This window comes from Barbatula barbatula, assembly GCF_947034865.1.
Source record: "Barbatula barbatula genome assembly, chromosome: 2".
Classification (NCBI taxonomy): domain Eukaryota; kingdom Metazoa; phylum Chordata; class Actinopteri; order Cypriniformes; family Nemacheilidae; genus Barbatula; species Barbatula barbatula.
The window spans coordinates 374,941-401,392 of NC_136767.1; the positions used below are offsets into that span (position 1 = coordinate 374,941).

General features: G+C 39.8%; 2 protein-coding genes across 4 annotated transcripts; one reads left to right on the top strand and one right to left on the bottom strand.

Annotated features, from left to right (window-relative positions):
• Positions 1-1,296: 1,296 nt before the first annotated feature.
• lmbrd2a (LMBR1 domain containing 2a) lies at positions 1,297-11,783 on the bottom strand. Of its 2 annotated transcripts, none has more exons than XM_079474565.1 (18): positions 11,064-11,783; positions 10,193-10,419; positions 9,953-10,056; positions 9,757-9,855; positions 9,419-9,586; positions 9,123-9,333; positions 8,943-9,017; positions 8,743-8,856; positions 7,996-8,179; positions 7,714-7,895; positions 7,417-7,550; positions 7,229-7,334; positions 3,869-3,966; positions 3,685-3,788; positions 3,535-3,581; positions 3,347-3,455; positions 3,069-3,168; positions 1,297-2,113 (listed from the first exon to the last, which is right to left on the bottom strand). In XM_079474565.1, exons 2-18 carry the CDS (start codon positions 10,364-10,366, stop codon positions 2,050-2,052), a joined length of 2,073 nt encoding a protein of 690 aa, XP_079330691.1. In that variant the 5' UTR covers positions 10,367-10,419; positions 11,064-11,783; the 3' UTR covers positions 1,297-2,049. The 2 variants fall into 2 exon arrangements, with proteins under 2 accessions (XP_079330691.1, XP_079330692.1); XM_079474566.1 differs by having other exon boundaries at positions 11,371-11,667.
• Positions 11,477-25,370, top strand: slc1a3a (solute carrier family 1 member 3a). Of its 2 annotated transcripts, none has more exons than XM_079474582.1 (10): positions 11,477-11,770; positions 18,307-18,521; positions 18,927-19,064; positions 21,176-21,380; positions 21,467-21,509; positions 22,007-22,278; positions 22,708-22,941; positions 23,062-23,256; positions 23,375-23,509; positions 24,418-25,220. In XM_079474582.1, exons 2-10 carry the CDS (start codon positions 18,341-18,343, stop codon positions 24,614-24,616), a joined length of 1,602 nt encoding a protein of 533 aa, XP_079330708.1. In that variant the 5' UTR covers positions 11,477-11,770; positions 18,307-18,340; the 3' UTR covers positions 24,617-25,220. The 2 variants fall into 2 exon arrangements, with proteins under 2 accessions (XP_079330708.1, XP_079330707.1); XM_079474581.1 differs by lacking the exon at positions 11,477-11,770 and adding an exon at positions 16,922-17,099 and having other exon boundaries at positions 24,418-25,370.
• Positions 25,371-26,452: the final 1,082 nt, after the last annotated feature.

A 26,452-nucleotide genomic window follows, 5' to 3' on the forward strand; every position in this document is an offset into this window, starting at 1 on the left:
ATTATTAAAGTTTACACTTTTTTAATGCATTACAATTTTCAAAGCTGTCCCTTTTCACATCTATTATTAATTGTTTGTTGTTTCTATAACAAAAACCTTCACCAAATATGTCGAGCTTGTCCTGCGATTCCAACGTGTCATTAATAATCAAATTTTCAAAAATACAGCACAGGTCACATGACTATTTTTAAAGTTATTGTGTGCACAGAAATACTTGAGGTTCTCTCAGATTTATTTTGATACTTGCAAGTGAGACACTTCTTCTTAGACATGTGATTTCACATTATGTTGATGTTTTGAACGGACTGTTAACACAGAACACATAAAAGAGGCCTGAGCCAAGGATTTGGGGAAAGAAATATCTGATGAACGTTGGCGATGAAAGTCTTGAGAATATTCAAGATTGCTCGATGAATTTGAGACACAGACTAATAAAAGTTAAAGTGGTGCACAGCCTACACTACTCTAAAACTAAGCTGAGTAGAATATACAGCTCGGTTTCTCCGATATACAACAAAATGTAAAACAGAGGACATGTGTTTTGGTTTTGTCACAAACTTGCTTCATTTCTGGACTGCTATATTAGATTTGTTTCTGAAAGAGGAGGTCAAGCCGGAACCATGGCCCTGCGATTCTGGGATACTCAGAAACACTCTTTCCAATCTCTCAGAAAAGATCCTTATTGACTGGAATGAATCCTCAGATCCTCCATGTTTTAAAGCTTTAAAGGATTCTTTAAGGGAATGGATTCCCAGCCCTACAGTCGATGTCAGATTGAAGGTTTTGTTGTAAATATGCTGCTGTGTTGTGATCCTAAGAGCCATTCTAAGAATATTAGTTTTCAGTCTTGGTTGACTGAAACCAGTGCAGATATTTTGTAAATCTATAACTTCATTTAATGCTTTTTTTAGTATTTGGACCTGATGAAAAGGTAAAGTATATTATAATAGGTAGATCTACATCATGTATAAAGAATAAACATTGAATAGTTGATTACAATTGCAATAAATCCGATTTATCAGCCTTTACATCGGTGTATTGTACGTACATTTCTCTCCCTTCAAGCCATTGTTTCCCTTTACCAATGTTATTTGCAGATAATTTTTTTAAAACAATTCCTTCTAAAGATGTACAGCTGTCAGCTTTTGAGTTTCACTGCAGCAATATTTTATAAATATATATTTTGAATAAGGTCACTGATGTTATGTTAATATTTGTTGAAGTTAAACCATAGTGACCACAAGTTGTCTCACTACAGGAACCAAAGTTTAACCATGACATTTGCAGTACAACTATGGTAAAAAAGTCACTATAACCAAAGGCCATTATACATTTTCTGCCAACACACTGCGAGTGTCTCAAACACACATCATCTTTATTTGAGGATTTGAACACCCAAACAAACCTAAAAATAAGAGTAAGGAATTTAAGGGCAAATCACCCTTCAGTATCATTCAGAAGCACTGAGGAGCTGTTTAATATTCATTCATGAAAACAATCGTTTGTAATAAATACAACATAACTGATTAAAGAAAAAAAGCAGCAATCGTGTGCATGTTCACAATCCTTCATTGTTTGATCATCAAATAATTGTCCAGATCAAGTTGTGAAAGGTCAGAGGTCAAAGCAGGTCACACAAGACTGAATGTTAAATGTAGTGCAGACAACATATTCAAGTGACCCAAATCCTGACTGGATTCAAACCAAAAATTCCCTTCTTTCAATTCAAAATCTATAAACTCGATTATATTTCTAAATACAATCTATAAACCGCAAAACAGAAAACAACTCTTATTTCTTTCTTCTCTTTTCAGCCACGACCTGTAATACAGAAGACTGCCACTTCACTGAAAAAAGTGAAGAATGTGTGTGTGTTTTATCAGGAGGCAATGAGAAGTCCGTGTACACACACACACACACACACAAACAGATAAACACGTTACAGAAAGACACACTTAAACCATTCAAGCTGCCGTCCCTCACTGGATTCTTCTAGAAGAGTATGAAGATAAAAAAGTGCAAAGAGTTTGAATTTTGTCCTCCTTCTTTTCATACATCATCAAAGATGCGAGAGCGAGATGCAGAGGTGGACAGGTAATGACCTCCTGCGTACCTACAGGCAGACAAACACAGAGACAGAACAGCCAATAAACTCACTGGACACCTTACACAAAACATCATTTGCACAGTTTAGATTAGTCCATGCAAATGTCAACCTTGTTCACCAATAATACGTCTTTTGATTGATTTTCTATCGGTTGTTAAGTGGTGACGTAAGGAATACCGTTACGGGTCCAAGCATCTATTCATTTCAAGAGGGGCTACAGCTGTTTATGAGCTCTGTTAACTCAAACTGCATATTTAAGAGAAACATGGATTAACTCAAAGTATACGCTACAGTGACCATATCACGGAATCTCCGACATCAATAAAATAAGAAAAACAACACGCTGACGGGCCACGTGAGATTTTGCTACGAAGATAAAAGTTAGGATCGGTTTTCTCATAGTTTTATAGCTCGCCATGCGCGTCAGTGTTGGGTATAACTAGTAACTGAGCAATGAGTTACTGTCATTTAATTACTTTTCCCTTGAAAGGGGATTACTCTCATTTTTTCTGTAATTTAATTGTAGTCACTTCTGATGTAATTGAACTAAATACTGTGTGTAATATTTTCAGTAGTGGAAGCTACAAGTCTTCACGGGTCCACTTAGCAACAGCTGACCCGTAATAAAGTTTACATTTAGGTCTAGTCGAGTTTGAAAAAAAAACGATGGGTCGGGTCGGACTCGTGTCTAACGTTATCGGGTCTGTCTCGGGTTCGGGGCTTTAAAAAATTGGCATCCCGGGTTCGGGTAAAAGTGATTCGGGTCATTTCAGGTCGGGTAAAGATCTTTGGACCCGAGAAGACCTCTAGTGGAAGAGACAAAAAAATGATACGTCAAAGTTTAAAATGTATCCTTCAATGTATCCTTCTCACGTTTGATATACTTTGTACAGTTAATAAAAATAGTTTATGTAGTTATTTATTATTTATTTGAATTAAGTCCGAATTTTGTAATTCAGACCTCCTGTCTTCGGTCTCCAGCGGTTCATCTTCATTGAAGTCTAATGGCTCCACATCCTGCAGTAATTCAGTCTTGTCACGGCGATCTCTACGAGTCTGACCTGTACACAAACACACAGTTCCCTTCATGATGATCACTTGAAACGTGTGTCAGATTTGGTCCTTGTGTCCAATTCAATCCCAGAATGCAGTGCTTTGTGACATGACATCGGTAATATAAGTGAACTCATGTTGATGTAAAGAGAGAATATTAAAGAGGTGTTGATGTGTTGTTCTGACCTCTGCATGTGTCTGTACTGGAGCCGTCAGACTCTTTCAGCTCGGAGTATGTGCTTCTGCTCCTCCCTGAGTATCGCTCCGAGTGTTCACTGTAACGCTCCCTCCACTCCTGACACACACACACAGAGTCATGACGTTCAGTTCAATTCATGATGACCTGAACACACATCTCACACACACACACTCACTCTGCGTCTGTTCTCTCCGTCTTCTGTTCTCTGGCGTTTCCTCCTCTCTGCAGAATTCATTTTAAAATGTCATTTTATGCTTTTTTTCTCCACAGAAAACAGATTGGCATGAAGAAAACAAGACGTGGATTATGACAAGTGAAATCTTACCTCTACGGATGAGTTCTCTCCCCTCATCCACCAGGTCAGAGGTCAGATCATTCTCACCCATAAACTGCTGAAAACCCAACAGATTCAGACAGCGGGCACCCAAACTGAAAAAAAACCCCACATTACACATTCATGATCCTAGATGATTCACTTTTAAACAGCAGAATGTGTGAATGAATGTCACCTGAAGTATGTGGCGATGCAGAGCAGAACGATCAGCATCGGGTAATAAATATAAAATCCATTAGCAATGAAAGACAAAACCTGCATGGATCCCATTATCTGAGAGAGAGAGAGAGAGAGAGAGATTGTTTTGTTTATTTCTTTTTTCAATTTGGCATGTTAGTGGTGTGGGTTATTAGACTAATGATACTGACACGAATCCATTTGTGTGTGTGTGTGTGTGTGTGTGTCTTACTGAAGTGTATACTGTGTGTCTTACTGAAGTGTATACTGTGTGTGTCTTACTGAAGTGTATGCTGTGTGTGTCTTACTGAAGTGTATACTGTGTGTGTCTTACTGAAGTGTATACTGTGTGTGTCTTACTGAAGTGTATACTGTGTGTGTCTTACTGAAGTGTATGCTGTGTGTGTCTTACTGAAGTGTATGCTGTGTGTGTCTTACTGAAGTGTATGCTGTGTGTGTCTTACTGAAGTGTATGCTGTGTGTGTCTTACTGAAGTGTATACTGTGTGTGTCTTACTGAAGTGTATGCTGTGTGTGTCTTACTGAAGTGTATACTGTGTGTGTCTTACTGAAGTGTATACTGTGTGTGTGTGCGTCTGTGTGTCTTACTGAAGTGTATACTGTGTGTGTCTTACTGAAGTGTATACTGTGTGTGTCTTACTGAAGTGTATACTGTGTGTGTGTGCGTCTGTGTGTCTTACTGAAGTGTATACTGTGTGTGTCTTACTGAAGTGTATGCTGTGTGTGTCTTACTGAAGTGTATACTGTGTGTGTCTTACTGAAGTGTATGCTGTGTGTGTCTTACTGAAGTGTATACTGTGTGTGTCTTACTGAAGTGTATACTGTGTGTGTCTTACTGAAGTGTATACTGTGTGTGTCTTACTGAAGTGTATGCTGTGTGTGTCTTACTGAAGTGTATGCTGTGTGTGTCTTACTGAAGTGTATGCTGTGTGTGTCTTACTGAAGTGTATGCTGTGTGTGTCTTACTGAAGTGTATACTGTGTGTGTCTTACTGAAGTGTATGCTGTGTGTGTCTTACTGAAGTGTATGCTGTGTGTGTCTTACTGAAGTGTATGCTGTGTGTGTCTTACTGAAGTGTATGCTGTGTGTGTCTTACTGAAGTGTATACTGTGTGTGTCTTACTGAAGTGTATGCTGTGTGTGTCTTACTGAAGTGTATGCTGTGTGTGTCTTACTGAAGTGTATACTGTGTGTGTCTTACTGAAGTGTATACTGTGTGTGTGTGCGTCTGTGTGTCTTACTGAAGTGTATACTGTGTGTGTCTTACTGAAGTGTATGCTGTGTGTGTCTTACTGAAGTGTATACTGTGTGTGTCTTACTGAAGTGTATGCTGTGTGTGTCTTACTGAAGTGTATACTGTGTGTGTCTTACTGAAGTGTATACTGTGTGTGTCTTACTGAAGTGTATACTGTGTGTGTCTTACTGAAGTGTATGCTGTGTGTGTCTTACTGAAGTGTATGCTGTGTGTGTCTTACTGAAGTGTATGCTGTGTGTGTCTTACTGAAGTGTATGCTGTGTGTGTCTTACTGAAGTGTATACTGTGTGTGTCTTACTGAAGTGTATGCTGTGTGTGTCTTACTGAAGTGTATGCTGTGTGTGTCTTACTGAAGTGTATGCTGTGTGTGTCTTACTGAAGTGTATACTGTGTGTGTCTTACTGAAGTGTATGCTGTGTGTGTCTTACTGAAGTGTATACAGTGTGTGTCTTACTGAAGTGTATGCTGTGTGTGTCTTACTGAAGTGTATGCTGTGTGTGTCTTACTGAAGTGTATACTGTGTGTGTCTTACTGAAGTGTATGCTGTGTGTGTCTTACTGAAGTGTATGCTGTGTGTGTCTTACTGAAGTGTATGCTGTGTGTGTCTTACTGAAGTGTATGCTGTGTGTGTCTTACTGAAGTGTATACTGTGTGTGTCTTACTGAAGTGTATGCTGTGTGTGTCTTACTGAAGTGTATACTGTGTGTCTTACTGAAGTGTATACTGTGTGTGTCTTACTGAAGTGTATACTGTGTGTGTCTTACTGAAGTGTATGCTGTGTGTGTCTTACTGAAGTGTATACTGTGTGTGTGTGTGTGTGTGTGTGTCTTACTGAAGTGTATACTGTGTGTGTGTGCGTCTGTGTGTCTTACTGAAGTGTATACTGTGTGTGTCTTACTGAAGTGTATACTGTGTGTGTCTTACTGAAGTGTATACTGTGTGTGTCTTACTGAAGTGTATACTGTGTGTGTCTTACTGAAGTGTATACTGTGTGTGTCTTACTGAAGTGTATACTGTGTGTGTCTTACTGAAGTGTATACTGTGTGTGTCTTACTGAAGTGTATACTGTGTGTGTGTGCGTCTGTGTGTCTTACTGAAGTGTATACTGTGTGTGTCTTACTGAAGTGTATACTGTGTGTGTCTTACTGAAGTGTATACTGTGTGTGTGTGTCTTACTGAAGTGTATACTGTGTGTGTCTTACTGAAGTGTATACTGTGTGTGTCTTACTGAAGTGTATACTGTGTGTGTCTTACTGAAGTGTATACTGTGTGTGTGTGCGTCTGTGTGTCTTACTGAAGTGTATACTGTGTGTGTCTTACTGAAGTGTATACTGTGTGTGTCTTACTGAAGTGTATACTGTGTGTGTCTTACTGAAGTGTATACTGTGTGTGTCTTACTGAAGTGTATACTGTGTGTGTCTTACTGAAGTGTATGCTGTGTGTGTCTTACTGAAGTGTATACTGTGTGTGTCTTACTGAAGTGTATACTGTGTGTGTGTGTGTGTGTGTGTGTCTTACTGAAGTGTATACTGTGTGTGTGTGCGTCTGTGTGTCTTACTGAAGTGTATACTGTGTGTGTCTTACTGAAGTGTATACTGTGTGTGTCTTACTGAAGTGTATACTGTGTGTGTCTTACTGAAGTGTATACTGTGTGTGTCTTACTGAAGTGTATACTGTGTGTGTCTTACTGAAGTGTATACTGTGTGTGTCTTACTGAAGTGTATACTGTGTGTGTGTGCGTCTGTGTGTCTTACTGAAGTGTATACTGTGTGTGTCTTACTGAAGTGTATACTGTGTGTGTCTTACTGAAGTGTATACTGTGTGTGTGTGTCTTACTGAAGTGTATACTGTGTGTGTCTTACTGAAGTGTATACTGTGTGTGTCTTACTGAAGTGTATACTGTGTGTGTCTTACTGAAGTGTATACTGTGTGTGTCTTACTGAAGTGTATACTGTGTGTGTCTTACTGAAGTGTATACTGTGTGTGTGTGCGTCTGTGTGTCTTACTGAAGTGTATACTGTGTGTGTCTTACTGAAGTGTATACTGTGTGTGTCTTACTGAAGTGTATACTGTGTGTGTCTTACTGAAGTGTACGCTGTTTGTTGTCTCTGCTGATGTGAGATGGTGGAGTCCATATGAATCACACCCAAAAAATTCAGACACAGCGGAGGAGTCAAGCGACAAAATAACCTGCATAACAAAAACAATTACACACAGAGTTCTGATCCGACTTTGAATGAAATCTCAGATGTTTTGCTTGTTTGTGTCATACATTCCGCTGAACTGCAGGCTGTAAGCGTCCGTCTGGTGATGAGGAGCCAGATAATAATAGTTAAAAACTCGGATTCTGAACACAGTGGAGTACACGCAGTAACACAGGAAGAATATGGTTACAAAACACGCCATCTGGTGGACAGAAGAAAAAAACAAAACACTTCTTTAAAAGCTTTCTTTAAAGTGAATGCACAAAATGATGTCTTTACAAGATTCTGATTGGATAAACAGATTGTGTTGACCAATCAGTGTGCCTGTGTGAATGAAACTGTGGTCATGTGACACTCTCTCTCACCTCAATGTAAACGTAATTGTATTCTCTCTCTGCGAGTTGGATGAAGACGGCGAAGAGCGACAGGACGGGCTGTGTGCTGAAGAAGGTACATTCAGACCAGACCACCGCTGCCGAGAACACACACAAAACCACCGCCAGAACACGATAACACCAGCGCCGGAACACACACTCCCAGTACCACTCTACACACACACACACAGAGAGAGAGAGAGAGGTTTTTACTCTCACGAGTGCTCAGGTACACGATAATAAAGTCTTGTGTCATGTGATTGTTTTCCTCACCCACAGCAGGCGTGTACAGATATCTGCTGATCCATCCCGACGGTTCTGCTGACGGGAAGCTGTGACTGAACTGATGGGTGGAGCTGGTCTCATTTTGGGCCACATCCTCTAAATGAAACGCCTCGTCTAATAGAATCTGCCACTGAACGTAAGTGCGGTTATGCCTCTGAACCGCATAAATCACCTGACACGTAAACACAATGACAATGTTTTTGTTTGAGTCACATTAGACAATTTAAAATGTTATCTTTTTAACAGTATTAGGGCGTGTTCACATGTGACAAGAAAAAGTTGACAATGACACTTTTTTCCAAAAAATAAAAACACTTGCAGCCGGCACAGTTCAAAGATAGCATTATTAAGTGAAAATTAAACTGACATTGAGACAAAACTATGCTCCAGAGGGCGTTTCGGCCTGCATTAAAAAAAATTAGAGTTTGAGCCTTCTCGACCAATCACGTTCCTCGCACCGAACTTTTTCAACCTCAGAAGACGCTCTTCACTACAAAGAAGACACCGGTGAAGCGCTCAGGACTTTTTTGAAAACATGGTTCACTCCAAAGGAACATAATGTAAAACACACGTTACGGCTTCAAAAAAGAAGTCAAGTGTAAACACGGCATAAAAGTCTTATCGTAGTTTTTCCTTTGAATGAAACGGCTGCGCCTCTGGGAAACAACCCTATGAAAACATGTTTCACCGAACATGAGAAAAAGCATAAATGTGACTTGCATGTGGATTGTTTACCTGTTTATGTAGTTTGACTAAACTCTTTTTACTAGGATAAGGATTTCCTTTATCATCAAAGTCTTCATAGTCGTCCATGTTTCTGTTCATCTTCTCCTGATATTCGACAGGACACTGATGACGACACGCGGCTTGTGTTACACACAATATCACAGGTCACAGGTAAGATGAGCATGACAGAAAAGAAAAGGCCGACTTGCCTTATTCAGGATAGTATCGATGCATTTTCTCAGAGGATGGTTGTATTTGATCGTCTCACTGACTGTTCTGACATCCTGTGAACGAGACGTCATTTCAGTAAGATGTTATATTCGTGTTACATCAAACGTCACGTTTAGAAACGATGCCACTGACATCCTCTTCAACGGAGAACTCCTCACCTCCATCACATCTTCCAGGTTTTCCTCGGCATCCGCTTTCTCCGTCATCAGTTTCGCCGCTTTAAAATACGTCTTTGTCAGCAGATGCCCGTGGCACGACGCCCTCCAATAAGAGCGCGGGATTTCCACCAAGCCGTATCCTAGCAACAGCACCAGCAGGAACAGACCCCAGGTATTAGCTGCCGTGATGCCGATGGTCCGTAAGTCATACCTGCGGCACGCATAAGATACACGATCAGTCATTCTATCGAGTGTTTTGATTGGCTGAAAGGTAAAGAAGTGGGCGGGACACAAACCAGGAGAGGTGCCACTGCGGACTGACGGCGACGTAGATGAGCAGAGAGCAGAAGATGAGCAGGTAGGTGCCGTAATAGATGGCGTTTTCTATGAGTGCCGTTTTAATCTTCCCCGAGATGGAGAAACCTCCTGAGCGTGCGTACGATTGCATGAAGGGAATTAACAGCCTGTGTGCATACAAACAACAACATTCACAAACTATTTACTCTGCCGACTGTGTCAAAGTAATGTCCATATCGCAGGATAATAAACAGAAAGGGTGTGTTAAATATGTTGTTCTATGAATGTTCAGTGGTCTTCTATAGAAGAACCTCAGAGCTCACGGTAGGTCTCGTACCAGGTGAGGAACTGTGACGTCCAGTACACAACCCTCCAGAACACCGGCAGAATTCCATCCGGGATGTAACTCCAGTGTTTAAAACAAGTCTTCGGTACTCTACGATCAGTTGAGAAGTTAATGTAAACATTAAACTCCCAAGAGCACACTTACACACATACGTACACATAACACCAGAGCAAACGTCTTTTCTTACCTTTGTGTTGGATGCACTGAAGAGTTGGAGGAGTTCTGGAGACTGAAAGGGTCGCTGGCCTTGTGATGCACCTGGTTATCGATCTTACACTGGTTATAGATCGTCTGTGGATTACAGCAACACGTCTCAGGGAGGTGTGAAGAAAATAGGCTTGATCGAGCCAGATCATCCCACATAGAGCTTCTTTTCTTTGTAGACAACATTCATACATTTAAGATCTGTCGATCCGGCGCGTCTTACCGTGGTGACGTCCAGCGGGAGGATGAAGACGATGAGGAAACACAGGAACCAGGCGAGGAGGGTGGCGAACAGAACCATCCTGTGCTGTCTACGGAAATCGCCATAGCGATGAAGGAGAAAGAGAGCGAGGAAGAAGACCACCACGACCTCCAGCGCGAGAGCCGCTCCGCTCATCCTCACCCGGCCAGTGTTTCTCTCTCACGCAGACAAAACCATCAACACAGGTTCTGTGTGAACACAACAACAACAACAACAACATGCGGTGATATAAGGCACATAAATAATGAATGAACTTCACTGTAAAACCGATTGATCAAATAAAGCTCTATATGATTATGCATAGGAAAGACCAAAACACTTTGATCAGAATAGAAACAATAGTCAAAAAAGCACTTGGAAATATTTCAAGTGGTTTAATACATTTCAACGGAATATATGTTTAAAAGATAATTATTAGCTATAAAAACGATGAAACTGGACACGAACTGTCTAAACTATACCATCCTGGAGCCGGATTATCAGGCCATTGAAACAGGATGGTTTAGACATTTAAAACGCTTTATAATGTTGGATAAGGATTCATTTCATGACACGTAGTTATTGCGTAAATAAAAGCAGCCTGTTGCCAAAAGCTGTTCGACTTCAAACGGCACTGCGCAGACCGATCGGCGCATGACATGAAAATACCGCGAGAACAAGTCAAAAGCCAACGAATAAGCCTGTTCCCGCGATATTTTGATGGGCGCAGCGCCGCGTGACGTGAGCACATATAAAAGCCTCGCTGTCACAGCTACAGGAGGACGACTTTAGCACTACAGTTCATCTTCTGATCGACTGTTACATGTTTAGAAACCCACGGACGATCACTCACGTGTAAATGCAGACTCTGGGCTATCTGGAGAAAGTCTTCGGGTCCGGTTTATGACAAGAATTACATCTCGTGGTGTAATTTAAGCAGCCCGTGGTATTTGTGTACAGAACCTCCAGACGAACACGTAACCGAGCGGAGCACTTCCTGTTTGCGCGGTGCGTCACGGGATCTGTAGTTTTACGTCACGCAGACTTTTTAACTCATCGCGTTAGTAACGTAAATCACTGTTTGTTAAAGATCGCGTAATGTGGCAGAAAAACATGTACAATCATGTGTTATACCGATAAATAATGAACATTACCAACACCTCAACAATGTTTTCTTGCACTGGAATCCTGTCAAACGTTGTTTTGTTGAATTAGATTAGCAGGTCCTGTCTAGAGGTTCAGAAAGACCCAGTCTGAGAGATCTTCTGCCCACAATGATCCCAGCAGCTGAACACACACCGTCCAGTCCTCCAGCAGCACTGAGACCATCACATCCAAACTCAGGTTCTCCAGTAACCTCACACAAAACTCCCAGTCATCGGTCTCTGTGTCCACCATCACATCCAGAGACCGGATCCAGTCCTGAGCGTTCACACCTGGCACCTCCATCTTCATTCATATGTAGCAGGATTGTGAAGGTAACAGGTGTGATGGTGCTTAGAGAAGCCATCTGTGTCCTGTGATCTCACTGCGCTGCCGGTGGATAAACTCTTAGTGATGGTAAGAGAGGATCTCATTTATGGCAAGCCGAATTAGCTTTTAATCATTCTCAGGACAGGAATCTTTGATATCAACAATAACATTTTACTTTAAGTCATCAAGAATAGAATTTCTACTAGTAACAATAACTATTTTTGATATCAGTAATTACATGCACTAATAAAAATGTGAATTCTTGATATAAAAAATGACGTCATCACTCGCAGATATCAAAAATTGAATTTCAACTAGTAAAAAACGTAATTCTTGATATCTGTAATTGCATTACTATGAAAAAATCTCAATAGACTGCCATTCAATTACAGATTTCAATAATTTATTTCTAAAATGTTAAAAATCGTATTTCAGATATCAGAAATGTAATTGTTAGAAAAAACAATATGATAATTTTTTATATCAACAATTAACTTGTTACTAGTAAAAATGTTAATTCCTGATATCAATAATGTCATTTTCACCAGTTTAAATGATCTGTAAAGATTTCTGATATCAGGAAATAGATTTCAGATTTCAATAAATCTTAGAGTAATTGTAGATATCTAAAATGGCTTATTGATATCAAGGATTAACATTGTCACTAGTGAAAATTGAATTATTGATATCAGAAATTGCCATTTTTACATGTAGTAATTCAATTCTTGATATCACTAGTGACCACTCCATTATTGATATCAAAATTTTAGTTTTTTACTAGAAAATTTGTAGAAATTCTATACTTGATTTATAGTTTTCACTAGTAAAAATATAATTCTTGAAATCAAAAATTCATATCCTGAGAATGATTAAAAGCTAATTCAGCTTGCCATATCTCATTTACTTTACTATGGTAAAATGATGGTCTTACATGACATGCATGTCGCTTTGGATAAATGCATCAATGTAAATGTTAACAGCTGATGGGCAATGATGAGAATTGTACTGAAAACCATTGGAATGTCTGTTGTCCACTGGGTGGCGCTATTGGACATTTTGTCTTCATCCTTGATTTGGCCGGCGCACTTATGAAGTAACTTGTGATTTTAAACATTTAAATTTTGTTTCATATTTCATCTCTGTAGTGCTGGTGTAAGCCATCTGTAGCTGTTTATTCATTCCCACGGCAGTGTACAGAAATTAGAAACCACACAAAGCTCTTTAACTCCTATTGTTACACCGTCCGCCTTTATATTCGCTTTATTGTCAAGCTCTATTGTGAGTGTTGGATTATTATATGAAATACATAAAACCAGCTCATTTAAAAGTGAAGGAACTCTCTTGTCAGCGAGAGAAACCTAAATCACGCTGATCACAAAAGCCGCTGCATCTGATCCGGATTCAACGCTTGGCACCAGACAGTCTGATCATTAGAAATCATTCTTGCCGACACAATAACCAGTTTCAGATTAGCTCCACACCGACATGAAATCCTGTTTTGGGTAAATATCTGGCATGTCTGGTTGTGCATGTGTTGAAGATCAGTGAAAAGCACAGACAATTTTAAAAATATATTTTTTAATCAATTTAATTTAAAGTCAAATGCATAAAAACCTGAAATGTATTTTTGTAGACTAATACAAAATGTTGTTGAATGAATGGTTGAGTTTTGCTGTGAAGAGAAGGCAGCTGTCATGAAAACTCCTTTAATACTGTGAGACCCCCCAAGATGGATCCGTCCGGGTTAGGGTTTTCATTTGGGAACCCCTGAAATATTGAATCCCAAATGCCCCTCTCACAGTCATGTGTGCAGAACTAACACCATCGACGTCTGTCGTTCTAGATCTAATTTATATTTCAGATAATGTCTTTATTCTGCGTTATAGTATGATTGAATGTGTTTCACAATCATCATGAAAGAATTAGCAGGTGTGTCCACACACACGTGACTGCTACTGTGTGATGAAATCTCTCAAATACACCAAAGAAATGACACAGAAAACCTTCTCCGACATCCAACTAGTGCTGGCAGTGATGGCAAGCGTGACAACTGGTCCAGAATCAGCGTGTTTATGAGAGCAAATGTAGTGAGCTATGCTTGTCCTGCGAGCGTGGGACGCTTCTGTTTGAAGCCCGATCCTGGGAACCCCACCTCACAATACCACACAAACACAAAGACGGCCCTGAACTCCCAGAGTTCCCACTGTATCTGTTCTCTGGAGGGGAGACAAGAGAACGGATCGCATCACCTGCCCCGAATACAGCCCGCTCCCCGGGGATACCCCCACCCTGTCTCACCGCTCTAAGAGACATCACACAGACACGGCCTTCTCCAAACCCTCGCTCAGACTCAACGTGATCTTAAGATCTAACAAAGAAAAGCAAAGTTCTCCTGTGAAAACTAGGTGGTTGCCAGGGTGTTGCTATGCAGTTAGCTAATGTTCAATAGGTGGGTTTCAGTGATTAGTTACTGTCATTTAATTACTTTCCCTTGAAAAAGTAAAGGATTACTCCTGTTTATTCTGTAATTTAATCACAGTTACTTTTGATGCATTGAACTAAATAATTTGTGTAATATATGTGTGTGTGCAAAAGTGGAATTGACATAAACTCAAAGTCTAACTTTAGAATCTGCTTCACTTTTGTAATACTTTGGTCGGTAAATAATATTACTTTTAAATGATTTATTTGAATGAATTAAAAGAGCCGTTTCATGTCTATGCTTGAATCACTTAATTAATCAAACTTTCTGGAGAGATTAATTTGCACAGTAATCTAATGACACAATTGGATATGTAATTAGTAACGAGTAATTAATGACCTTTTCAGAGTAACTTGCCCAACACTGGTGGTCAACACTAAATGTATGCTTTACTGGCCCATTTATACTAAATTATCTTTCATTTCTTTTTGCTTTATTCTCATGTCACGTCAAACCATGTATGAGTTTCTTTCTTCAGAAGAACACAAAAAGAAAATATTTGAAAGAACAATACTAAACCACATTGACTTCCACTGAAGAAAAGCTCACATACAGATTTACAAACACGTGCAGAGAGAAAAATGATGAGGAATTAGTGAGGTCATATTGTGTAAAAACATGCGCTGTTCACTAAAAGTTGCCTACCTCGTGTGTGTGTGTGTGTGTGTTCCATGATGTCACACTCTACATGTCCTCTCACAAAAACAGAGGACCTTCACCTTCCTCATCATCGTGTCCATGGAAACTGCAAATCTACGGGTGGGTTACTTTGCCCGTAATTCAGACGTCCCCTTTTCTCATTTCCCAAAACACCCCTCACTTGCTCACGTCCCGCTGTGGGCTTCTGTGAGTCCCACAATAATGAAGTCTATCAAAGTGACTTCTTAACCTCACATTCACCCGCGTCCCATTCATCTGTTCACGTCTCTTCAAGAGGTCATCACATACATTTCTTCAGTCTGTTTTCCCGACTGCTTTCCCCGATCATTTGTTGCTGTTCTTTTGTTTTTATCTCTGTTTTTGAAATTTTACTGCCCCCTTTCTTTATATTGGTCTAGTGTGACTAGATGGACGAAAATATCTCCAGAGACAGAGAGTTCAAATTATTGTGATATTAAGTTTCATTTACATCAAAGGCCTTTTAAAAAATTTTTAATTGTTACTTGTTACAGCTCAAGACAGAATTTTTAACCTGCTGTTTTTTAAAACGTGTGTACCCAACGGATGATCTTTAAACTTTGCATTGCAAAATAAATCACAGGAATAATTATATGGATCTGTTAGTGTTTACACACAAAGCACCTCAGAAAATGAGCAGATTCTTATCTCATCACTGGCCAGATTTCACTTGAGTCTCTGCTTCCCAAACACAAAAAGCACAGAATTATCTCATTCAACTCATTTGTTGAGCATTTTAAATAATAAATTGAATTAAAGAGTTTATATACACAACCTACTCTTAATGTACTTTGAGTAGAAAACTGCACTTGCAAACTAGTTGTATACTCAAAGTTTACTACTGTTTAACTTGAAGTAGACCATAAAGTTTTTTATTATCTCAAAAGTGGGTCTCAACTACACTGTAAACCTAAATAAGTTGGGAAACTCAAAAACTGGAGGTAATAAGTTATATAAAGTTTTTTTGTGTTATGATGTTCTCAATTTTAAGCAGAACTATCATGTTTTTAGATTGTTGTACTCATGCATGTTAATGATTCTTTCCTGTATCTCAGTGGTAAGAGCATTGTGTTAATAACACAACGTTGTGTGTTGGATCTCAGGGGATTGCAGATACCTATGTATAAATGTATAGGATAATGCAATGCAAGTCGCTTTGGATAAAAGCATCTGCCAAATGCCTTAATGTAAATGTAAACTTCAGCTGAATCAACAATTATCAAACACCCTTAACAGAGAGTGATTGAACACGACTGTCATGGCACCTCGCACATCCTGAGCATAAGCAGCACTCTTCTGAACGATGATAACCCCAAAAATACAACAAACTATTCACAATTTTCAAGATAAATGAACATTCATCATTAACAAAGCTTTTTACTTTCTAAAAACTCATAAAAGAACACTTCATTTCGAAAAGCAGTCTCACGCAAAGCATGCTGGGTACTGAAATTAATTCTGAAATTAAATAAAGTTAAACTAACGCAAAAGTAAGAATTAGTTACAGGAACTCAAAATATTAGAGTGTGTAAAATGTATTTATATAAAATAAAGGTTAAAATTATACTTTCGGGTTAACAGTGAATATCGACCTATACAAGTATGCTAGGACAAGTACACAAAGTATTTCAATAAAATAAAGGTAGAGTTATTTATGTGGTGTAAGAGAGCATCTTGTGTGGTTGTGTTTCTTCAGCTGTGTCACTTTTGGCCCATGTGTGATCATAAATGTAGATTGTCAAAATCTCCTCCTTTACACAAGGTTTTCTCTAACGAACTCATGAAGTCTCTTAAAATTGTTAAAAACTCAAAAGCTATGTCTATTGTTAGATATTATGAATCTGTATTTGGCGTCTTGTGAATGTCTCTTTTTAATTTATTTATTTTATTATTATTATTTTTTCTTTAATCATCTTTGGAGTTTATGTTACTCATGCCTGTTTTTTCTGTAATGTTATTTACATGTTCTAAATAAAAGAAAGAAAGAAAGAAATAAAGAAAGAAAAGGAGGGAGGGAGGGAGGGAGGAGGTGTTTCGTAAGCTCCTCCCACAGTTGAGCTGGCAGTTCCTCTTCTCCTTCAGTAGTGAAAGAGCTCCTCTCTCTTTCATCAAGCTCCGCCCCTTCTCTCCCTCCCCCTGCTCTCTTATTGGTTCTTCGTCATCTATCCTCCACACTCCCTCCACGCTTTTCCAAACTCTTCTCTTTCCCTTCAAAGTGCACACTTGTGTCCAGTCATCATCTGCCTTCACTGTTCTGTGAGTATGTGGTTTGTTTTGAGCTCTTGTGAGACCATGTGAGTCGTTGTTGAGGGTGAGCGAGAGAGAGAGAGAGAGAGAGAGAGAGAGAGAGAGATGGGCAGTGTTTGGTCAGAGCACACGTGGAGTTTCAGTGTTTGCTTGTGTTTTCAGCACATATGCGTCTGGGCTCCGTTTCAAAGGCTTGTTCTGACCTGAAGTCTCTCAGTCACATGCTTTCCCACACTTTCATTGTTTCTCTGAGTGTGCAACAGGTATAACAGCGTAAGAAACAGTGTGTGTGTGTGTGTGAGGGATCATTATCTAACACAGATACTGGATTCTGTGTTTATTATTATTGAATTGATTTCAAAATACTTCAACTAAACTGTAATGGTTCTTCTAGTATGTGATGGATTTTCAATACTACTGGAATATTGCCCAAAACACACTACAAAAATAAGTTATTCATGTTTTTAATGGAAAAGCTAATGTCCATAATGGTATTTTAATGGAAACCATCAGAATTTCTGTAATTGTTTCTGTTGGGTTTCTATTCTCTGCTGAAAAAAAACAATAGAAACCATTAAAGATGTTATAGTGGTTTTAAAGGGATTTGTACTTTAACTGTAATGGTTCTCCTGGTATGTGATGGATTCTATTGGTGTGATGTTAAATCCTATTGGAATAATGCTCAAAACATACTACAAAAATAATTTAGTAATGGTTTTAATGGAAAAAAGCTAATGGTTCATAATGCTGTTTTATTGGAAACCATCAGAATTTCTGTAATTGTTTCTGTTGTGTTTCTATTGTGTTTTTCAGCAAGGAGGTTAATCCAATTGGAATAATGCTCAAACACACTACAAAAATAATTTCGTAATGGTTTTACTGGAAACAAGCTAATGTTCATAATGGAAACCATTAGAGTTTCTGTGATGCTTTCTGTTGGGTTTCTACACAGAAATGAGATGGGAGGGTGGGCTCTTTTTGGTTTGGGCTAGTAAACACATATAACACCATAGCAACCACTTACAATAGATTGAATTTCTCTTTAGAAAGTGTTAAAACCTGGTTAACAAAATCATGAACTATCATCCATTTAGGCTTCCTTTAAAACCAGTAAAACATGGGTCGTTTTCATTAGGATTTAATGATGTTCTACTGGTAAACCCGTTAATATTCCTCTGGTGGTTTTTGATGTGTTTTGGTCTGCTGTTGTTTGCAGTTTAACGGAATATAAAGCGTCTGGTGGGTCGGTCATGACTCAAAGTAACGGGGAGACGGGCCTTCAGCGCGGCCGCGCGCAGCAGCTACGGGACGGAATCAACGCGCGGTCGCGACAGGCTCGCGCTGCGGTGCGCAACGTCACGGCCGATGACGTCAAAGGGTGCTTACGGAGGAATGCCTTCGTCATCTTCACAGTCGCTGCCGTCATCGTTGGTGAGATGATGTGAAATTAATAGGATTTAATAATGATCTGTATCTGTCTAAATATTACAAAACATTTGAGATGTTTCTTTAAGAATCTAAATCATGTTCCATATTATAATTAGTATATCAATTAAAATGTCTGCTGTCCTCCTGAATGACCAAACATACGGTTGAAAGGTTTCAGTACTCTTGATTTCTTTAATATTGTGCATTGTGAAAAGATGTTTTATACAGTAATAACCCAACAGAAACCTAAAGACACCCGAATGTGTAAATTCTGTTTCTCATGTGGAAGACACAAGTAAGATTAGACAAAGAAAGTCTTCTGGCTCGTTTGTTCTTGGACCTTTAAACGTGACTGGATCTTATTTCTTTTGCATCATGTGTAGATTTGTGCATTTATTTTTGTCGCAGGTATAATCTTGGGCTTTGGACTGCGGCCGTTTAAAATGTCATATCGAGAGGTGAAGTATTTCTCTTTCCCTGGAGAGTTGCTGATGAGAATGCTGCAGATGCTGGTGCTCCCTCTACTGGTGTCCAGTTTGATCACAGGTCAGCGGCACCACACGCACTGAACCCAGATCAGCACGTCTTTCACTTTCACTCTTTGTTCTGTCGCTTAGCGTCAGTCGCTTTCTCTTTGATTTGGAAATGGTCATGAGAATGGTGAACGTATGTTGTCTATGTTGAAGGGGTTGAGCCGGTGGGATTGTGTGTGAGGTCAGTGTTTTCATGGTGTTCTTACAAACAGACTAGAGGTCAAGGGTCAAAGTGACCACATGGAGAAATGAACAAAAGACTCTTTGAGCGGCTCTCTCTTTCTCTTTTGGGCTTTCTCTAGATTCTCTAGAAGAAGCAGTGCCATAGAAATACAGTTACAGAATGTGTTGGTGAACGGCTTCTAGATTGATAGATTGCTTATAGGATTGTATTTTGTTTTGGCGGACATCACCAAATCAAGCTGGCATATAGAGATCACTTTCTAGTCTTGCTGGAGAACTTCATTCAGGTCTTGATGATGAAGTCAGAGATATGTGACCATGTCATGTTGACTAAGGTTGTTTTCTTCAGACAGAAGCTGATTTGTACTTGGTTTCACAGTCACAAGATATCAATGACACAGTGGAGATGCACACAAACGGCACAGCTCGTCACCTGTCAAAGCCAAACACAAACTCATGAAACCATCAGTGTAGACGTCTCTGGCCATACAGTAGATATTCTGCTCTGATGTCAAGATGTGGTCTTGATTTGAACAGATTGTGTCGAGAATTCTGTGTTGCAAGAGCCGACAAGCTGTGTGTGAGAGGAAGACAGAGATTGTTTTTTAAGATTGATATGTTATGACCTGAGGGAATTAACACAGATCAGCAATTATCACAATGGCTAGGATCGTCCCTTTTTACCAACATTATTTTGAGTGTGTGGTTGTTAGGGTGTTCTCCGTGGTGTGGGGTGATATATGGGCTGTAGGGATTTGTCTAGATCTTTAATCCCTTTAGCAAGTGTGTCACAACTGACAAAGAAGTGATTGAACAGATAGAGAGAGAGAGAGAGAGAGAGAGAGAAAGAGATAGAGAGACAGAGAGAGACAGAGAGAGAGAGGAGAGAGAGAGAGAGAGAGAGAGAGAGAGAGAGAGAGAGAGAGAGATAGAGAGACAGAGAGAGAGAGAGAGAGAGAGAGAGAGAGAGAGAGAGAGAGAGAGAGAGAGAGAGAGAGAAAGAGATAGAGATAGAGAGACAGAGAGAGACAGAGAGAGAGAGAGACAGAGAGAGAGACAGAGAGAGAGACAGAGAGAGAGAGAGAGAGAGAGAGAGAGAGAGAGAAGAGAGAGAGAGAGAGCGCTTATTAAACGTCTTTGTGATGGTCACACACACATAATTTGTCTTTGAGATCTATGTGTGAGTGTGTGTGTGTTTGTGTTTGTGTTTGTGTGTGAGTGTGTGTTTGTGAGTGTGTGTGTGTTTGTGAGTGTGTGTGTTTGTGAGTGTGTGTGTGTGTGAGTGTGTTTGTGTGCGTGTGTGTGTGTGTGTGTGTGCGTGTGTGTGTGTGTGCGTGTGTGTGTGTGTGTGTGCGTGTGTGTGTGTGTGGGTGTGTTTGTGTGTGTGTGTGTGTGTGTGTGTGTGAGTGTGTTTGTGTTTGTGTGTGAGTGTGTGTGTGTGTTTGTGAGTGTGTGTGTGTTTGTGAGTGTGTTTGTGAGTGTGTGTGTGTGTGTGTGTGTGTGTGTGAGTGTGTTTGAGTGCGTGTGTGTGTGTGTGCGTGTGTTTGTGTGTGTGTGCGTGTGTGTGTATGTGAGTGTGTTTGTGTGTGTGTGCGTGTGTGTGTGTGTGAGTGTGTTTGTGTGTGTGTGTGTGTGTGTGTGTGAGTGTGAGTGTGTATGAGTGTGCGTGCGTGTGTGTGAGTGTGTGTGTGAGGTGATTGCTCTGCATTGTTAGAGAACTAGACTTTATAAGACTCCGCCAGGGGAAGTCGTGGTTACCATGGAAAAAGGAGTTAATGAGAGAAGCAGAAAGACAGAACATGACCTGTGTGTGAGGTTCCCAGACCTCTTTGTCCGAGGGTCATGAAGAGGATGAGGGGAGCTAAAACCCTTCATTTCTTCCTTCGTTCCTTCATTTATAATTCTTTTTTTATTTGTGTTGTGTCATATGTTCCATGACAGGTATGGCAGCTCTGGACAGTCGTTCTTCTGGGAAGATGGGCATGCGAGCTGTAGTTTATTATACCACCACCACCGTCATCGCCGTCTTCATCGGGATCATCATGGTCCTCATTATTCATCCGGGACGAGGAAGCAGAGACGAATTCACCAAACAGGAGAAAATAGAGCAAGTTAGTCCTGCAGATGCTTTCCTGGATCTCATCAGGTACCACAGACACCACATGAACTCTACAGGGGTTAAAACATCTGTATCTCTCTTTTAATTTAAACTTGTTCTCTTTGTTTTTACAGAAATATGTTTCCTCCTAATATAGTGCAGGCGTGTACACATCAGGTAACCGCTCCATTCTGTTAACTCCATTAAAGTGATACTTCACTCAAAAATGAAAATTCACCATTTCCTCACCCTCAAGTTGCTCCAAATGTGTCTATATGTGTTTGTTCTGATGAACATAGAGAGAGAGATTTGAAAGAACGCTTGTAACCAAACAGATCTCGACTCCCATTGACTCCCATAGTAGGAAAAATGACTAAATGTTTGTCAAAAGTGCCCCGGAACTGTTTCTGTCCTTCATTCTTCAAAAGATCAGCTTTTGTGTTCAACAGAACAAAAGATCAAGTATTTTTTCCTATTTTGGGATTGAATGGGTGTTGTGATCTGTCTGGTTATAAGCAAAGTTGAGTAAATGGTGACAGAACTTTCATTTCTGGGTGAACGATCTGTTATTTTATGTCGATTTTTCAATCAGTTTCTTCCTATATTTTGGAACACAAGAATGAAATAAAATCACTAGCTGAATATTCATCTTAAAGTGTGGCTTTGTGTCTCAGTTTAAGACGCAGTATGCCAAGCGTGTGGTGACGGTAAAGTTTACGGTGAATGACAGCTTGTTCAGTTTGACAAACGGTTCAGATGAACTCAAACGTGAGGAGGTGATTCCGGTTCTGGGGACGGTGAATGGAATCAATGCTCTGGGTCTGGTGGTGTTCTCCATGTGCTTCGGTCTCATCATTGGAAGCATGAAAGAGCAGGGCCGACCGCTTCGAGACTTCTTCGACTGTCTGAATGAAGCCATTATGAGACTGGTGGCCATTATCATGTGGTGAGTGATTTACAGTGAGAAACTTCTCAGCTTTGACCTAATGAATGAAGCCATGAAACGTCTGCTTTACATCAGAAACACATGACCGTCCTTTGGCTTTTTAAGCAGAATTATCAAGCACCCGTGTGAATGATCAATAAAAGAATGAATGGACGCTTTGAAATCCCACTCGATGGTTGGAATAATGAATTGCTCTACTAAGACACTGTGAATAGAGACCATATTTGAACATTTATTCAATCAAACACAATGTGTATTTTAAACTCTACCATTTGTGACTTTGAAAACGATACAAAATAATTCTCTGGTGTCATGTATACTTCCCTTGATCTAGAAAATCTCTTCTAGGATGAAACATGTGCACTGAATGAGGTTCGATGTCATGTTTTCCACTGAATGACAGAGATCACATGCGGGTGTGTGTTTTAGGTACGCTCCGCTGGGTATAATGTTCCTGATCGCAGGAAAGATCGTGGAGATGGAGGATTTATCAGTTATGGGCGGTCAGTTAGGCATGTACACCATCACGGTCATCATCGGTCTGTCGATACACGCCATCGTCGTTCTTCCACTCCTCTACTTCCTCGTGACACGAAAAAACCCGTTTGTGTTCATCGGCGGTATTCTGCAGGCCCTCATCACGGCCCTCGGTACTTCATCCAGGTGAGCGTTCACACGTTTAAAATCAATAGAATTTATGATCGACATACAGTACATGGTGGGGATCTCCTTCTGTTTCCAATCAGATGAATTAATCAGATGTTCTTCCGTGTCTCTGTGTAGCTCTGCCACTTTGCCCATCACGTTCAAGTGTCTGGAGGAGAATAACGGTGTGGATAAACGCGTGACGCGCTTCGTGCTGCCTGTAGGAGCCACTATTAACATGGACGGTACGGCGCTGTATGAGGCTCTGGCCGCCCTCTTCATCGCACAGGTCAATGACATGGAGATGAACTTTGGACAGATTTTGACCATCAGGTAAATCCCCTTTCGAGTGCTCACGGATCACTTAGATCTGTTTATCAATGATTTTTTACTGTGAAAGTGAGTTCTGAATTCTGAAAGATGAAGTAGAAATGATTTGGTATCGTCACAGCATCACGGCGACGGCGGCCAGTATTGGTGCAGCTGGAATCCCTCAGGCTGGCCTGGTTACCATGGTGATAGTGCTGACCTCTGTGGGACTGCCCACCGATGACATATCTCTAATCATCGCTGTTGATTGGTTCCTGTGAGTACAATGTTCTTGTATTATGACGAGTGAATGTGTGTTTTTGTGTATGAAACCACATTGAAAGTTCAAAAGAAAGACCCGATGTGAGTTTGACAATCACAGGGAAGGAATTTGAATCAGTTGGATTTGGACTAAGTACTAAACTTTAGTTATAATCTCTACTAGTTGCTTTTTCGATGGCCATAAAATGAACAAATTTAACAAAGAAATCACAATTGATTGTAAACATCATGGAAATTCATTCATCAGAAATTTCAACTGAAGCAATAGCAAGTGTGTTTGTTGAAAGACATTTAAGCGATGCATGCAGATCTCTGGACTGATTTCCGTCTTTCACATTCCACATCCCATAATCCCGTTGTACACGAGCCTGCTAACATCTGTTACCAATGAATGTTCCAGAACCTGAAGCACGATTTGTACAGGATACTCCTGCTGTATACTGACTTCACATTGGATCGTGTATTTTTTGTGACATTATACACCGGTGTCCAGAACAGAAGATCTATTGTGAGGTTTATGAGAGACCCCCAGCACTAAGGAACAGAGGGGGTCCAGAGGGTGAAAGTTTACGTTGGAAAAAGATGGATCAGAAAAATAAAACAAGAGAAGAAACGGAAGTGCCTGTGGTCTTTACAGCAAAACATTTATTCTCTCTCATGTGTTTTAAATCTGTATGAGAGTCTTTCTTCAGATATTTTGAGAAATGTCATGCAACAGGAGTCAACGGAGTTCAGTGTTGTTTGATCATCAACATTCTTCAAAATATCTTCTGTTGTGTTCTGAAGAAGAAAGAAACTCACACAGGTTTAACACGACTGTCACTTTAATGTACAAATGAAATGAATGATAAACAAACAAGGAACAAACAATCTTCTCTCTCTGTGTCTTTCTCTGATGTTTAGAGATCGGTTGCGCACGACCACTAATGTTTTGGGTGACTCTATTGGTGCTGGTATTGTGGAGCATCTGTCCGAGCTGCGTTCTATAGACGCTGAGATTGGAAACTCTGTGGTGGAGGAGAACGAGACCAAGAAATCTTACCAGCTCATCTCTCAGGAGTGCGAGAACGCCAAGATCCCTGACAGCGAGTCCAAAATGTAACGGAGCTTGTTCATGGAAAACTGGAGTATTGTACAAACGTTGTCAAATCTTTTTCTAAAGCTGTCAAAGACATACCGATGCGTTGTGAAGTCCAGCAGATATGAATGTGTGAAGAGTTTAAAACAGTTGTGTTGTAGATGTAGTGAACTCCTTTGATTGTATTAGCTATCAAAAGTCCTCTAGATGCAGGTTTGGTTGTTTTTAGCTCTAAAGAAATGGAATACTGTCAAGAAAAACATTTGTGATCAAACGTCACCTTACTGTAAGGTGGGGAAATAAATTGATGTTTAAGAAATGATGATTGAATTCATTGTAATGTGCTTGGTTTGTTCCTGTGCACATGTCTGAATGAACGATACGTTGGATCACATTGAAGCAGATGAGACAGGACGGTTTGGTCGGCTACAAACATGTGGAGCTCACGGTTTTCATGTGTTTCTTTTTGTCAGTAAAACAGGTGAATATCTGTGGTTAAGGGTCCAGGTTCAAATCATTCAGAGCATGTAAACATTTATTTGAAAATTGTTCAGTTAATGTAATGATTTCATTTCAAGACTTTATAGATGAATGTGTTTGGATACAGAATAAAAGAATGTTTGAATATAAAAACCACTGGAGGTCAAGTTTTTACTGAAGGTCTCAATAATGCAGTGATTCTTGAATGTTGCCTGTTCAGTAAAACCTTCATTGTCCATAGAGAATGTGTTTTTTACTTTCAGTTACATTAGTGACTTAATAAAAGTTATTACACGGCTCGTTGGAATGCTTGATTCTGATTGGCCAGTTGAGACATTTGCAGGTTCGTTATTCCCAGATAACAACCTCTCAAAACTAATAACACACGGTGACCGGGTGCAGAAAATCTGTATGTCGATTCTTACATTAAAACCAAAATAAACGACTTTTCCTCACGGAAGGTCAGCATTAGGTTCAAATGAGCTAATAAATATTTTAAATTAACATTTCATAACCAGTTTTTCTCATGTGGCAAGTATCCGTGTAATAACATCACATGTGTAACAAAACATCCTTTTTAATAAATATATATACAGTAGGCCTATAACATTTACATTTAGTCATTTAGCAGACGCTTTTATCCAAAGTTACTTACAAATGAAGTAAACAATGGAAGCAAATGGCGTAAAAGAAATCATAAGCGCATTAAACCTGGTCACATATAGCCTGCCACAGAATATAACGCTTTTTTTTATCCTGGCTTAGCATCTCTGCTCATGATTTCTTAGTAGCCTTGCAAAGGTATAACAGTTCTTTTGATTTTATTCACTACACACCGGAATCGCAGCACAAATGTTGCTGCATGATGACAATGAAGGATCTAAATGTTCAGTCCCCACCCAGATCTATAAAAACAACCTAACATTGACTTCTGATCCCTTCGCATTCATCATCTGCAGAGAAAGACATGTCCATGACAACACTATTATACTGTACTTATCAAGGACATTGAGTTATTTTCACTGAAAGAATTGAGACGAGATCTCTGGGCATGTCAAGACCTTGTTGACTCCAGGGCAAGTTAAACGGGGTCATTTATAGTGTGTGTTTATTACATACATTTCAATATCAAGTAATGACCATTCAGTAACCTCAAAAGACCTTAAACTTAAATGTATATAACACCTAATTCCTCTTTTAAATTACTCAGAAGACAATCCATGTCTATATGTGTTCAATTCAAAAGTGCTACATTGAACATTTATAGTTTTTGCATAGGCCTAAAATGTTAGGAATCAATACATTTAAGGTTATATTTATTCATTCAGCAGAAGCTTTAACCACCATGACTTTGAATGGGGTAAAAGCGGTTTGTCCTGA

Excerpts from the sequence above, each read along its gene's own strand:
- lmbrd2a (XM_079474565.1), bottom strand. The coding sequence starts at position 10,366 with ATGAGCGGAGCGGCTCTCGCGCTGGAGGTCGTGGTGGTCTTCTTCCTC. Across the intron at positions 7,551-7,713 it reads ACAATTACGTTTACATTGAG|ATGGCGTGTTTTGTAACCAT; the intron begins GTGAGAGAGAGT and ends TCTGTCCACCAG. Across the intron at positions 7,335-7,416 it reads AGCCTGCAGTTCAGCGGAAT|GTTATTTTGTCGCTTGACTC; the intron begins GTATGACACAAA and ends TTTGTTATGCAG.
- slc1a3a (XM_079474582.1), top strand. The coding sequence starts at position 18,341 with ATGACTCAAAGTAACGGGGAGACGGGCCTTCAGCGCGGCCGCGCGCAG. Across the intron at positions 18,522-18,926 it reads AGTCGCTGCCGTCATCGTTG|GTATAATCTTGGGCTTTGGA; the intron begins GTGAGATGATGT and ends TTTTTGTCGCAG. Across the intron at positions 23,510-24,417 it reads ATCGCTGTTGATTGGTTCCT|AGATCGGTTGCGCACGACCA; the intron begins GTGAGTACAATG and ends TCTGATGTTTAG.